The sequence below is a fragment of the Diabrotica virgifera genome, chromosome 4, assembly GCF_917563875.1.
Source record: "Diabrotica virgifera virgifera chromosome 4, PGI_DIABVI_V3a".
Taxonomy (NCBI): domain Eukaryota; kingdom Metazoa; phylum Arthropoda; class Insecta; order Coleoptera; family Chrysomelidae; genus Diabrotica; species Diabrotica virgifera.
Window position 1 is genome coordinate 92938594 of NC_065446.1, and position 14386 is coordinate 92952979.

A 14386-nucleotide genomic window follows, 5' to 3' on the forward strand; every position below is an offset into this window, starting at 1 on the left:
AGTTATACTTCTTTAGGCACGAGGGTGAATTTTTACATTCCCTGCGCACACCGACAGTAAGTTCTTAGTTGCTAAATCATCCAATTTATGTATGTATCAGCGCAACTAAGGTTTGAAAATAATATATTAGTGTTTTTAGTAAATATATTTATTATAATTTTTGTGTCACTGGATTTGTCTTCCTTGGGAGTAAGAATAAGTATTTTAAACATTTTTATATCTAATATTTCACTTGATCTATTTGTAACCGTCGTTTGTAATTACGTCCCAGAAGCCGTAAAAACAAAACCCTGATGGGTTATTGGTAAAGCATTCGACTACATAACGCGAAGCTCCCGGGTTCAAATCCTGACACGGACGATTGTTATCCTTTTTTTTTTAATTTTTGGTGTTGTTTTAATAAAAAAAATTTGAAAGTGGTAAGATCAAAATTAGTTTATTAATTAAATAAAATACAAATAAACTTTTAAGTATATTTATTTCGTTGAAATCATATAATAGAAGTATAACTTCTTACGTGCGTACAAAGTACACACACACATTCTTTTTGTCTTTAATTTTTAAGCATTTTTGACTCTGGATTATTAAATTGTGAGGTATTCTAGAACTAAAAGGTACTCTTGCTTTAAGTCGATAGGATACACCGGTTTCTAGAAAAATCAATTTGAAAATTTTTCGTTTTTTGAATAAAAAAAAAAACTATTTAGAAAAACGAAAACTTGTACGTTTAATCATATTCCAGAGACAAATCGATTTCATGAATTGCGAATTTCTAATATCGGTCATATGTGTCGGTTTTGGGTAGGTCAACGGGTATTTTATCGCATAACTTTTTTGTCTTTAATCTTTAAGAATTTTGACACTAGCTTATTAAATTATGAGGTATTCTTGTACTAAAATTTACTCTTGCTTTAAGTTGGTAAAATACACCGTTTTTTTTTTATTTTTTAAAGGGACGAAAAATTTTTAAATCGATTTTTCTAGAAAACGGTTTGTCTTACCGACTTAAATCAAGAGTACCTTTTAGTACTACAATACCTTACAATTTAATAAGCCAGTATCAAAAATGCTTAAAATTTAAAGAAAAAAGTTATGCTATAACATAACCGTTGCCCTACCCAAAACTGACGCCTATGACCGGTACTATAAATACGCAATGGGTGAAATCGATTTATCTCTGAAAGATAAATATGCGTACCAATTTTCGTTTTTCTAACTAGAAGCGTTCTGTAGGTATTTGAGAAAAACTAGTTACAAGGCGCCATCTTCAAAGAGCTCTTGCTCTCTTAGGAGGCATTTTCGGACTAGGTGACTTTGGTTAAATTGTCTTAAAATTATCTGTCATCGTTTGTCGGAAGAGTTTCGGGACACCCTGTATAGAGGAATAAAAGAGCAGCATTAGAAAGGCGTTACAACTTTGAGTTGTATAGAAGCTCTGGGGAATCTGACGTTGTAAAACGCATTAAGTTATCACGCCGTAGATGGATAGGGCATGTAAAGAAACGAGAGGAAGGTGTAACAGTTGCATAAAAAGTCAAAAATAAACTTAAAATGTAATTTTTATTACAATCAATTGTGGTTTAAAGCCACATAAATATAATATTTAAGCATATTATAATGTCCACCATAAGATAAACAAATAATTTCAAAACTGAGATTGAAAAATATTTTATTACACCATACTTATTTAATTTTTGCTTTTATTTGTCACATTTTAAAATTGCCAATTTATGTACTCCACGAATTATGAATTGCCTAATAATATTTAAGTAACTTGCTTTAGATTTTACTAATATGATGTTAAGATAATACGTTTTTTGTTTAAATATCACAATATCTTTATTGTTTTTATAGAGGATTAAGGCACAGAAACTTGTCAGCAATACGGCATGCGACTCAACGAGGCCTCCATCAGTTACAGATGCTTGGAGCCCATACGAACAATGATGACCCCCATATGCAAAGAAATCATAATTCCCCTCTTTCAATTCAAGGCCTAAGAACAAATCCAAAAGGTAATCCATGTTTTCTTCTTCTTCATGTGCCGTGCTCGATTATCGAGCGTTGGCAATCAAATTGGGGATAGTAATTTTGTTGATAGCAGCTCGGAAGAGGGATGTAGAGGATCTGATGCCAGGATCCCGATTTTTGACCCTTTGTAAGGAAAAGCTGAAGGGTTGGTGCTCAAATAACCCTTATAGTCCTTATTTAAATAATTACGACTTCATCTGCTAACAACATACTTTATTTACAAGTCTTCGAAGTTTATTATAAACAATAATATTAAATCAGCCAAGTCGTGTCGCAATTCTACGTACAATAATATAATTAATTCTCATGTGTTTTGTCGTCTATTTTATATTTTATTGATAACTCACAACAACACGTCTATGAGTTCACCTACGGTCAATGTCAATCCAATGGACAGCCTAAGTCTGACGTCACAAATGTCACAAAATTGGGAGGAGCTTATATTGGCTCCAAACAATTTTGATTGTAACATTATATGGTCATAAGGAATTTTTCATTTATGTGCTTTGTGTGGCAAAATAAGACTTCATTTACGTATTTCGTTAAAGAAATGTGTTAATTAAGAGATTTTTATTCGTTTTCGCTCAGGTGGTTTTTATTCCTTAGTGATTGAAAATAAACATAACCTCAACACTGTTTACGTTCTAATCATTGCATTAAATTAACTCACCTGGGCCAAAACGAATAAAAATCTCTTAATTGGCACGTTTCTTTAACTAAATACCTAAATGAAAAGTCTTATTTTGTCACACAAACCACGTAAACAATAAATTAAAAATTCCTTATGAGTGTTTAACATTATAAACAAAATTGTTTGGAGCCAAATATAAGCTCCTCCCAATTTTGTGACGTCAAGACTTAGGATGTCCATAGTACACATCTTATAAGGTTATTTAAAATTAACTTAAAACATATTCTATACAGAGTGTCCTAATTATACTACACCTTCGCTTCGTTACCGATCATTCGCTATCTGTACACATCGATAACGAAGCGATGGGTCAAAAATCGGGGTCCAGATTTCTGTATTAGTGTAATATTAAAATCCACGTTTTACTGTTTAAATTTTATGTTTTTACTATTTTATTTTTTTTTAACCTAGATCCCGAAAGCCATATATTATTCTTCGATATTGAAGCTCTAATAATCGAACTCTTAAGTGAAGAATACGAAACAATGTCGCCAGGAAGTCTCGAAGCAGCCGGATTAATAAACGCCTCAGAATACCTCAAAGTTGCTGCTTTAACACAAAGTGCCAGTCCTGATGCTCATAAAAAGATCGTAGGTAAGTTCTATCTTATATCGTACCTATACTGATATAAAGTGATGGATTCGACTGTTAGTGGATGGAATTTCATTTTATCTAACAATAAAACACTGAAAAGTTTTGTTTTCAATACTTCCACAAAATTTATTACTGTTTATTGTCACTACAGCTGTTTCGGCAGAGTGCCTTTCTCAAGTGATGTGTTTTTACTATGCGTCTACACTTTATAGTCTTTAGCTTAATATAAGTTGAGGGTTGTTTGCCTTGGTCACAGTATAAAGAGGGACAGTAAAACCTCTTCCATGTCGGCACTTTGATCTCAAGAAGTAATACCGGCAGTACGCAATTGGTAATTCACCAGTGGTGGATGCGGGTTTTCCCTGTTAAAACCCGTACGTTCCTATGCGACTAGCAATGCGAGAGTGGGGCAAAAGCGACTGGAAACATTGCGTGGTCGCCATGCGCGACTAAAGATGTTACTTCCAATTTCTCGGAGAGTGGTTCTACTGTCCCTCTTTATACTGTGCCTTGGTCATTCAGAATTATATCTGTATTTTTTAAATTTGCCAATATTCTAATAATGATAGCAAGGTCTTTATTTTGAATATGGAAAATTTGAAATTTGTCATTAAAAGAATGATTATGATCTAGAATCAGCGGTTCTCAATCTGTGGTACATATACCACTGACGGTACATGTTATTGTGTGCGGTGGTACGCAAAGCGCAAAAACACAGCCAAAATCAGCACTATTATAGTTAATTAGATTACCTAGCTAGATACGTACTTCAGTTAGGTGGTACCAAAAAAAAAAATAAAACGTATTTTGTGGTACATGACTCAAAAAGGTTGAGAACCACCGATCTAGAAGGTGAAGTGCGTACGAAGAATCTGTTTTTCTATCATTGAAAGCTCTTTTGTGTTCTGCTATACGTTTGTTAAAGGTTCTACTAGTTTGACCGATGTAAGCTTTTGGGCAATCACTACATGTAAGTTTGTATACATCACTGTATAAGTGCTTTTTATTTTGGCCCTTGTTCTTAATATTATATTAATTATTCTTATTCTATATAATAAGTTTATCAGAATATCGAAAACTAAAAAAAACGAGAATCTCTTCATAAACGGATCCAATATCGAACGAGTCAACCAATATACATACCTTGGAACAATGATCAACTCCACAGGAGATTACTTACAGGAAATAAAAATCAGAATAGAAAAGGCTAGAGCAAATTTTAACAAAATGAGAAAAGTGCTCTTTTGAGATTTGAAATTGGAGCTAAGAGTTAGGTTGGCTAGGTGCTACGTTTTCTCGACTTTGTTTTATGGAATGGAAGCTTGGACCTTGAATGCTGCATCAATGAAAAAACTAGAATCATTCGAGCTGTGGGTGTACAGAAGAATTCTGAAAATATCGTGGGCAGAACACGTCACAAAGAGGTTCTGAGAAAGATGAATAAAGAAATGGAAATCTTAAATACCATCAAAACAAGAAAATTGGAATATCTCGAACATATTACACGTGGAGAGAGATACAACTTGCTTCAATTGATTATGCAGGGAAAGATTCAAGGGAAAAGAACGTACGCAACCTGAGATAATGGTACGGATGTACAGGGTTATTCACTATATTTTGACCCCCCTGTAAACTGCTTTATTTACAGAATTAGAAAAAAATGTAAAATACAAAAGTTATTCGATTTTTGAATTAAGATTGTTTGGCATATATATCGTACTAGTGATGTCATCGATTAACATAATTCAAAAATGAATAACCATTTTCAATTTCGTTGCAAAACGAAAATACAGCCGCACCATATTCTAGTCCAATCAGAGAGTGCAGCAAGCACCTCTACCGGTTTCGAAACTTATTAGTCTCTCATCAGGAGGCACATATTATGCTGCTCCCTCTGATCCAACCAAAACAAACCCCGGCGTGCCGTCCCGGATTGCAACGAACGAAATGGCATAGATGCCCTAGCGGCAACTGCTAGCAAAAGACTAAGCTTTCACTCTAATGGCATATAAAACAACATAATGTTACTCTACATCCCATCAGACTGAAAATAATAGGAACCTTCTCTGCTTACACCTCCGAGTTTGTTTTGGTTGGATAAGAGAGAGCAGCTTATGTGCCTCCTGATGAGAGACTAATAAGTTTCGAAACCGGTAGAGGTGCTTGCTGCACTCTCTGATTGGACTAGAATATGGTGCGGCTGTATTTTCGTTTTGCAACGAAATTGAAAATGGTTATTCATTTTCGATTTACATGTTTACTCTGATTGGAGTACGAATGGAACCATTCTCGTTGGAACTTTACCGCGCTGAGCAGATGGGACGTTAATTATAAATTGTAAAATTCCCTCATCTTCCTTAGTCTCAGCATCCGTATGGCTTGCAAATTGTAGAAGCCTCGGAGGTGTAACCAGAGAAGGTTACTATTGTTTTCAGTCTGATGGGATGTAGAGTAACATTATGTTGTTTTATATGCCATTAGAGTGAAAACTTAGTCCTATTAAGAGGATGGATACGTATTTTTGGCTGCAATGCTATTCAAATGGGGATTCATTTTTTTCGAATCCTGAGAAAACTAATAAGTATTTTTGAAAAACTTAAACGCAGAATGAATGATTACGTTATTAGCCAGGGGCCGAAAGTCCCTGAGAACTTCCATAATGTTTATTTTAATAAGTTACAGGGGTGAAAAACTAAGAGAAAATTGAGTGTGATTTTTAATTTCAAATATTTGATTCAAAATAAACTTTTTATTTATTCTAAGGGACTTTCGGCCCTCTGTAATAATTTAGTCTTTCATTCTGCGTTTAAATTTTTCAAAAATATTTATTGGTTTTTTCAGGATTTGAAAAAAATGAACACAATGTCTTTAATAGTCAATATCTTAGTCAATGTCTTACAACGCACTCAGCCGAATAGAATATTGTCAGTCAGACACTGACAATCAGTGACAATTTTAAATATTTGACATGACATCGGGAATATTTTGAGTTCTTGATTACATACTATTAATATTTTTTAATTGTATTAAAATTTAATTGTTTAGTGTATTTGATAAATAATTGATTGAAGACGTGAAATTAATAAAAAGTTATTTATTGTGTATTATTTGTGGAAGATCCAAGCAGGGAATACATCAGGATTCTGTGATCCAAGTATTTTGTTGTTACAAGATGTTCAAAATTGTAAGCGTTCCATAGTACCAATATATTATTAAAAAATCACTTTAACACTTTTCCTCTTTTCTCGATTGAGTATTAGTTTTTGTTTTACAAATAAATTATTACAATCACTGAATACATAGTTAGTGAAAAAATTATCACATTTATTAACTGAATTAATAATTTGCAACTATACAAATAACAGTTATCCAAGAACATTCAAAAGCCATCTCTTTAAAGTTAATCATGACATTGTCTAGTAGAATGACGTTTTAGTAATGTTTACATATCCATACCAGTGTGAATTTTACTACACGTAATTTGCCGTGTAAAGACAGAAAAAGTAAGGATATCCGTAAAATATTGTTGTGGAACCAACAAGAGTTGGTTGTTAACCTCTCACCTGATCACAACCTTGTGTAAATTCCGAGCAAGGATGACATACATCCACATGTGATATATTTTTAATCTTAAGACATCGACTTATTGTCGATTACTACACAGCTCATAATGTAGCAATAATGTTATTTTTAAGTTTTACACCTATTCAAGTGGCTAGTTTCAATTACTTGTACACTGGACGTTTACACTGAGGATGGTCAGTTTGACCGAAAACGTTTTGTTGTACTTCCACTTCCTTGTTGATAAATTTTAAGAATTTTTTAATAAATTATATACCTACATACAACAGAAGTGTTTACTTCATTCTACGTTGTCTTAACAAAGGTATACAGCCAACTACAGGGTTTACCCTTTTAAAGTTTTAAAGTTAATTTAATACTTTTTCCCCATCCAAAAAGTGCACAACGACCCTCAAGAAGTTTTCACTTCAAAAATTTATTTCTTCGACGCGATGACGGTCGCCAATTTAATACTTTTTCCCATCCAAAAAGTGCACAAGGTCCCTAAAGAAGTTTTCACTTCAATACATATACGTACAAAATTTATTTCGCCGAAGAGATGACGGTCGCGATGACGGTCGCGAAATAAATCCTTTTCCCTATCGAAAAATAGGTTTTAGGTTTATTTTAAATTTAAATACTTCTATACAATTTATGTATAGATAAACATTTACTGCCTTACTAATAAAACACTCGTATTCTAAGGTTATTCCGTATTTATATCTGGAATAGTTATCCTAAGTATAAGGTAGATATAATACGAAAATAATTTGTTACCAATAAACTCGGTATAAGTTAGTTATAAGTATTCCCACTTTATTCCGAAATAATAGTTTGGCAACGGCGCAATCTTCTACACAATTGCATAAAACAACGATATATTGGGTGAAATATGTCAATTTTGACTTTTCTCTACAGCTGACAAGCCAAATTCCGTCATTTTTCGTACTTTGTATTTTCTGCTATATTTTAATAAATCCTTATTTCGTATGTTGTATGTTTAGTTTGACTATTTCATAAAATGGCTTCAAATAAAAGAGAACGTTGCATTAAATGGGATAGTGAAGAAAAAGTAAACAAATTGATTTATTTTACTTATAAATGCAATGTAAATATGTTCATTTCAGCATATTGTGAGAGATTTTCTACATATTATAGAAAATAATGACCTTATTTTTCTTGTAGATTGGAGGATATGCCTCCGCTTGTTCACAATAAGTGAATCACCTACTAGTTTTTCTAAAAACCTTACATCATCTTTAGGAAACCGGATTTTTATTCTGCATTCTTTGAAAAGGAATTTATGATTTCTTTGAAAGTTTTCCTTTTTCGCGTATTTTACATCATGTTAATTAAATTATCAACTTCCTCGTTAGCCGCAATACCTCTTAAACACATTTTTTTATTATATGTCTACTCAAAAGACAAATCAAAAAATAATAAATTTTTGTCTGTGATAACTTTGACATTCATAAAATAGGTTATACCAGACTTAAACAAGGATGTGGGTCGGTATAAACTTGGACTAAATTCTTATACCAAGTATAACCTATACCGAAGTTATTTCATGTTTATTAGTAGTGATTTTGCCTATACTTGATTTATTCTCAGTATAACTTTTATACTTGGTTTATTAGTAACAGTGAATATAGATACGTAAAAAATTTATTTCGTCGAAGAGATGACGGTCGCGAAATAAATCTTTTTCCTCATCCTAAAATATTTTTTACATTTATTTTAAATTTAAATACTTCTATACAATTTATATATACCTACATACAAATAATATATATAGCATAAGTGATTACGGTCGCAATGACGGTCGCGATGACGGTCGCGAATGCAATGCTTTTTCCCCTATCCAAAAATCGCACAACGTCCCTAAAGAAGTTTTCACTTCAATAAAAGAATTAAGCTATCCTTATTAAAATCTATGGAAATTTATAAATTAAAAACACAGATATAAATCTGAATGACCAAGTTAAGATTAACATCCCCTCAACTTATTCAGTTAATGAATATAAAGTGTAGACGCATAGTAAAAACACATCACTTGTGAAAGGCACTCTGTCGAAACAGCTGTAGTGACATTCATTTGCAATAAGTTTTGTGGAAGTATTAGGTTTGTTCTAGCAAACAGTCACACTAGTCAGAAACCGTCATCAAACAGTTGGTCAGTGAGAAAACATAATACAGTCACCAGTTATATTCCTTCTACTCGCGCTGGTCTACTATTCGCTGATGGTATCAAACCGTTTGAAACTGATGCAGAACAAACCTATTGAAAACAAATGTTTTATTGTTACATACTCATATTATTAGTATAAGCGTAAAACGCTTTAATAAAAAGGTAATGATAAAATCTAATTTAAAATATTTCTTTATGCAAGACTTTTTCGGGAAGATGAAAAATAAAGCTGAAAATATGGAAATGATTATAAAGGAAAAAGACAAGCACGGTAATTATATTGTAGTCCATCCATATTTTGACTTTTTTTGCTTATTCTTTTTATTTTGCTATTTCATCATTCAAATAATTTTTTATCCTTGGGTCCCACGCTTTTCATCGGCATTACGTTCTTTTTAATTTGTAACTTGTATTTTTGTGGATTGAAACTTCATCTGTTGTGAAAATATGGTGATAAATAAATATATAAAATAAAAATATATATCATTTTTATTAATAATGCGAAGCCAAAACTGTCTTTAATTTTTACTTAGTTCATAGAGCGCAACCATCACTCTTATTGACGATTTCACAACTTTTTAGTGGTTCTTCAGAGAATGCATAGGTTGCTATCTCTGCCCTAAGTTGAAATTTTCGACTCTTAGTCTACGCATTGCAACTGACGAGATGGTAGTAGGTGCGTAGCGGCATCTGCTAAATAAAAGTTTTCATCCTAATAATAGTTATTTATGATATGTGTTAAAAGTACAATTCTAAGGCACGCATGTGAAGGTTATGATTTATATTAATTATTTATAGAAAAAGACAGCAAATACAAAATAAATTATTGATGTGATCGTTAATGGGTATTCTTTCATTTTTCCGACTGTATATTAATGAAGTCTGCAGACCCAGTAGAAGCAGAGTTAGTTGAAGCTAATGAAAAGGTGGTCTATATTCGTCAAATTACAAATCGAATATTTCAATGTGAAATAAGTGTTTAAAATAAATCTATATTTTTGATTTTTTTTTGGTTTTTTTAATATCAAAAGTAAGTAAGTTACGCTCAAAATAATGTTGGTCCGTTTTTTGGTAAAAAGATCGTGAAAATTACCCCCTAATTAGCATCCAAATGAAATTAATCGTTACCGCTTCGCCACAAGTTACTTTACTTATGTATTGTGTATATGATCTGAAGTTTCATTGATTTAAAAGTGCTTATTTTTGAAAAGGCTGCAGTTAAAAGGGCTTGAACTAGTCACTAATCACGAGTGTATGCAAATTTTGAACAGCCATAACCAATTTTTGTCTTACACCAAAACAAAAAATCCAAAATATTCAGAAAAGCAAAACCTTACTTTTTACTGCTTGAAAATTTTTACTACTTGAGATTTTTGGTATCACTAATAATTTTTAAGTTATTTGGAAAAAAAGAAATTTATTCAAGATTAAGATCAAGATTAATAACTCGAAAAGTATTGAATTAGTGAAAATGTCTATAGAACAAAAGTTGCTTATAATTAGTCAATTTATCCAATTCCGGACTTATTTTGAACGTATGTTTTTCACCTCCGAGAATCAGTGGCGGATCTAGACTTTTGCCTTGGGCGGGGAAATCTTCCTTAGGGGGAACTTTCAATTTAACACCAATCAAAAGACATAAAAAAGATGTAAACTCAAACTACTAAAAGACATAAATAATAACTTAATGCATTAAGTTCCCTTAATTTTCCTGACTAGCATGTTTACTGGGTTGAATTTGTCTGTCTGTGGTTTAACTTCCATGTAGGATAACATATTTTTATGTTTCAATAATTTTTTTTTAATTTTGGATCTTGTTAGGGGGGAATTTCCCCATTTTCCCTCTCCGTAAGCGGTTCTTTAAAATTCACAGTAAAAACCGTGAGTAAGCGGACTATTATTTGTAGTTTAAAATACTAAAATAAAAATATCAAAATGAAACAAGCAGAATAAAATCATAACAAAATAAATTAAAATCCTTGACTTCTGATATGTTCTCGCAAATGGGAATCGGCAGTAACTGGTTGATATACTAGATAATAGAATTTCGTGTGTGTTTATCTTTAATCCTATTTAATTTCTCAACTTTTATTTTAAAATTAATTTTTGTTTTTTTTTTGTTTTTTTTTTGCAATTTTTGAACCCGGTTTTGGCGCCCGTGTGCATTGCACACTTTGCACATATGCTAGCGGGGACCCTGCAAATGAATCATGACCTTTGTGCAAAAATATAGTAGAAGAAATATAATTTAAAATTATCTATTGATATTGCACGCGTAACTGACATTCAAAATAGCCGGCCGCTTCAAGCGTTGTTTCTGAGAGAACTGTTCATTCTACATAAATAGTGGTAATAAACATTTTTGTTCAAAAGTATTTCAGCTACATTTATTGTTTGAAACATTTTTTTCTACGGCGCCTTTTTTGAGGTCCCAAAATTGACATTCTCGGCAAAATTCAGCTTGTTCAGCTGACGACTGGATTATCAGTATATACTAAAAACAAAAAAGGACTTTTTTACAGCTAATCATATTCTCGCATTCAAATGTCCTTTTGATCCTCAAAAAGGAGTTACAAATTACAAGTAAATTAAAAATAAAGTAAAAAAAATTCTTAACTTGTTTTAGTATATCCACAAAAATACAACTATTGTGCGTCCCACCTTGACTTTACAGTACAGGTTCTTATGACCAACAGTGATGCCAAATTTTATCAGAAACAGGTTTTAAGCAAACATACTTTTTTCTATTAGTAACTATTAGTAACTTAGGAATTAATATTATTGACATTTCGTGGCTGTCAGGGGTTCTAAAACATTTTTTTTTTTCAAAAAATACGTTTATGTGAACAAAATAAAAATAATTTTGTATAAAAAATTTATATAATAATGTATTTAAGCGCATAAATATGTTAAACCTTAATAAACACGTAGGTACCTACAGAAATAATTAAAATACATTTAAACTGTATATTTTAGCTTCTTTCCATAATCCCGTCTTCCTCACTTTCACTGCCACTGTCGTAGGGTGTAAACACATTAAAATGACATTAATTTCATCTTGGAAGTCAGTCATTGACTAACAATAAACTGCAATTAGGATCCAAATTTTCCAAATAAGCAATGAGTTATTAAATACAATGTTATCAGTAATAATTTTAAGCTTATTTAATATTCTTTGTTATAATTTAATTTAGGTGAACTGACCATCAACAATTATACTTTATTTATTCTCAACCGTAGGACCTGGTAGGACAATATAAAACTTAACTAAAACTTGACTGACAATCTATTTTATATTTTTCTTGACATTACTTCAGAACTGTCTATAAGTACTGTCAATGCATAAATTAACAACCATAGAACAACATCCACTTTTAATGTTGAATATTCTAACATTCTTAACCAAAAAAAGTTATTACGCATATCGATTATAAACTTGCTGATTACTTTTCGAATATGACTATCACTCACAAAAAAAAAGAATGCGTGTGTACTTTGTACGCACGTAAGAAGTTATACTTCTATTATATAATTTCAACGAAATAAATATACTTAACTGTTTATATTTGCATTTTATTTAAATATTAAACCAACTTTCTTACCTGCCACTTTCAAAAAATTTTTACTAAAACTACCAAAAATAAAAAAAAACGTGAATCGTCCGGAATTTGAACCCGCGACCTCTCGATCTCTAGTCCAATGCTCTACCTCTTATCTGTTTCCTCCCAAGAGTTCAGAGCCGTTTTTTAATTCTGAACAATACATTGCAAGTACATACTGTCTGTGTGCGCATGCGCGCAATATTGTGCGCAATATAAATGAACTTTTACTCTCAATCGCGCCTAAAGAAGTATAACTTCAAAAACAATGAAAAATATTGTTTTACTTGACTGTAACGGGTTAGTTTTAATTTAAATTTTTTAGGGACCTACATTTTAGGACCTTGGTAATGTCCGATTGAAAATTCTTTTGAAGAAAATCGGCATCGCCGCGCTAAAAAATCCCATAAGGATTGTATTGCCGTATGTTCGTGTACTGTAAAGTCAAGTAGGGACAGACGTTAGTAACTAGTGGTTGTGAAAATTACTATTTTCCTACTTTTTTTATTACTGATTTGTTAGATTTCGATTTTGTTCCAAAAATAATATCTTCCCAAAAATGAAACCCTGTTTTTGTAGGAATTCTCGCAAAAATGAAAGAAGGTGCAGAAACGGCAATAGCAAAAGCAGAAAGCGTTTTAAAGCAATCAGGAGATCATTTCAAAGGTATTTTATATCAAACTAGCGCTGCGCTTTTGATTTTTTAGACATTTTGAGTTTGTTTTTGTACATACTTATTTGCTTATGGGTTTTTATTTCAGAGATTTTATTTACTTTAATGGTAGTTAATGGACAAATGTTTTGTCTACATATTTTTTTCGTTTATTATTATTATTGATGTTATACAATACGTTCAGTTTTCGATTAGATATAGGCAACTGAAAGAAGTGTTAAAACCGGCAACATTTCTTAGTCCACTATCGTTGTTTAATCGCCGAATGACAGCGGAGGACGGAGCAACGGGGTTAGAATCGGTGATATTCAGGTGCATTAACGTGGGAAGTGGGGACCACCTGATACTCTACGGTACGCTGTGTTGCCATTTATATGCCACATATCTAATTTAAAACTAAACATGCTGTAGATATGGAAGCTTGCAGAATAGGTGACGTTGCATGTAAGTGATAAGTTCTAAACCATTTGGTGAGATCATTGTAATAATTATCACTAATTGTGAGACGTGTTGTTGAATAGGGCTATTCAATGCTTCTCATTTGTTTCGGGCACTTGCCATGTCATATAATATTAATACATCTACGTCATACATTATTGGTATACAGTGATGAGCGTGCTAATAACCGGCAAAATAGCGTAAAAGATGGAAAACATATTAAATTATGAGATAGAAAGAAATAAAACTAGTAGAGGTGTTAAATTTAGCGACAGTAACATATTAGTTGACATTATATTGATTGTTTCCCAACTTTAGACGTATCAGAGGAGTATGTCAACTAAAACTGTCACTATGACAGTGGCATTTCTCAAACTCGTCCGATGCGTCTAAAGGTGGGAAACAATCAATATAATGTCAGTTTAAAGTTACTATCGCTAAAGTTAACACCTCTTCTAGGTTCATCTCATTTTATCTCACAACTTAATATATTTTCCACCTTTTGCGTTATTTTGCCGGTTATTAGTGCGCTCATCACTGTATAGTACCTATATACCAATTATACATACCAAAGACGTATGACGTAGATATTAATATATTATACAGGGTAA

At 32.1% G+C, this 14386-nt stretch overlaps 1 protein-coding gene across 6 annotated transcripts in view; it reads left to right on the forward strand.

Moving 5' to 3' along the window:
- LOC114338584 (WD repeat-containing protein 7) overlaps positions 1-14386 on the forward strand; it is a 151576-nt gene that overhangs the window by 94205 nt on the left and 42985 nt on the right. For 3 of the 6 annotated variants that reach the window (XM_050648279.1, XM_050648280.1, XM_050648281.1), the window contains 4 exons: positions 1855-2015; positions 3134-3316; positions 9268-9336; positions 13244-13330. In XM_050648279.1, coding sequence (XP_050504236.1) covers positions 1855-2015; positions 3134-3316; positions 9268-9336; positions 13244-13330 — 500 coding nt within the window. The remainder of the gene's footprint in view (positions 1-1854; positions 2016-3133; positions 3317-9267; positions 9337-13243; positions 13331-14386) is intronic. The other 3 variants (XM_050648282.1, XM_050648283.1, XM_050648284.1) reach the window with 2 other exon arrangements.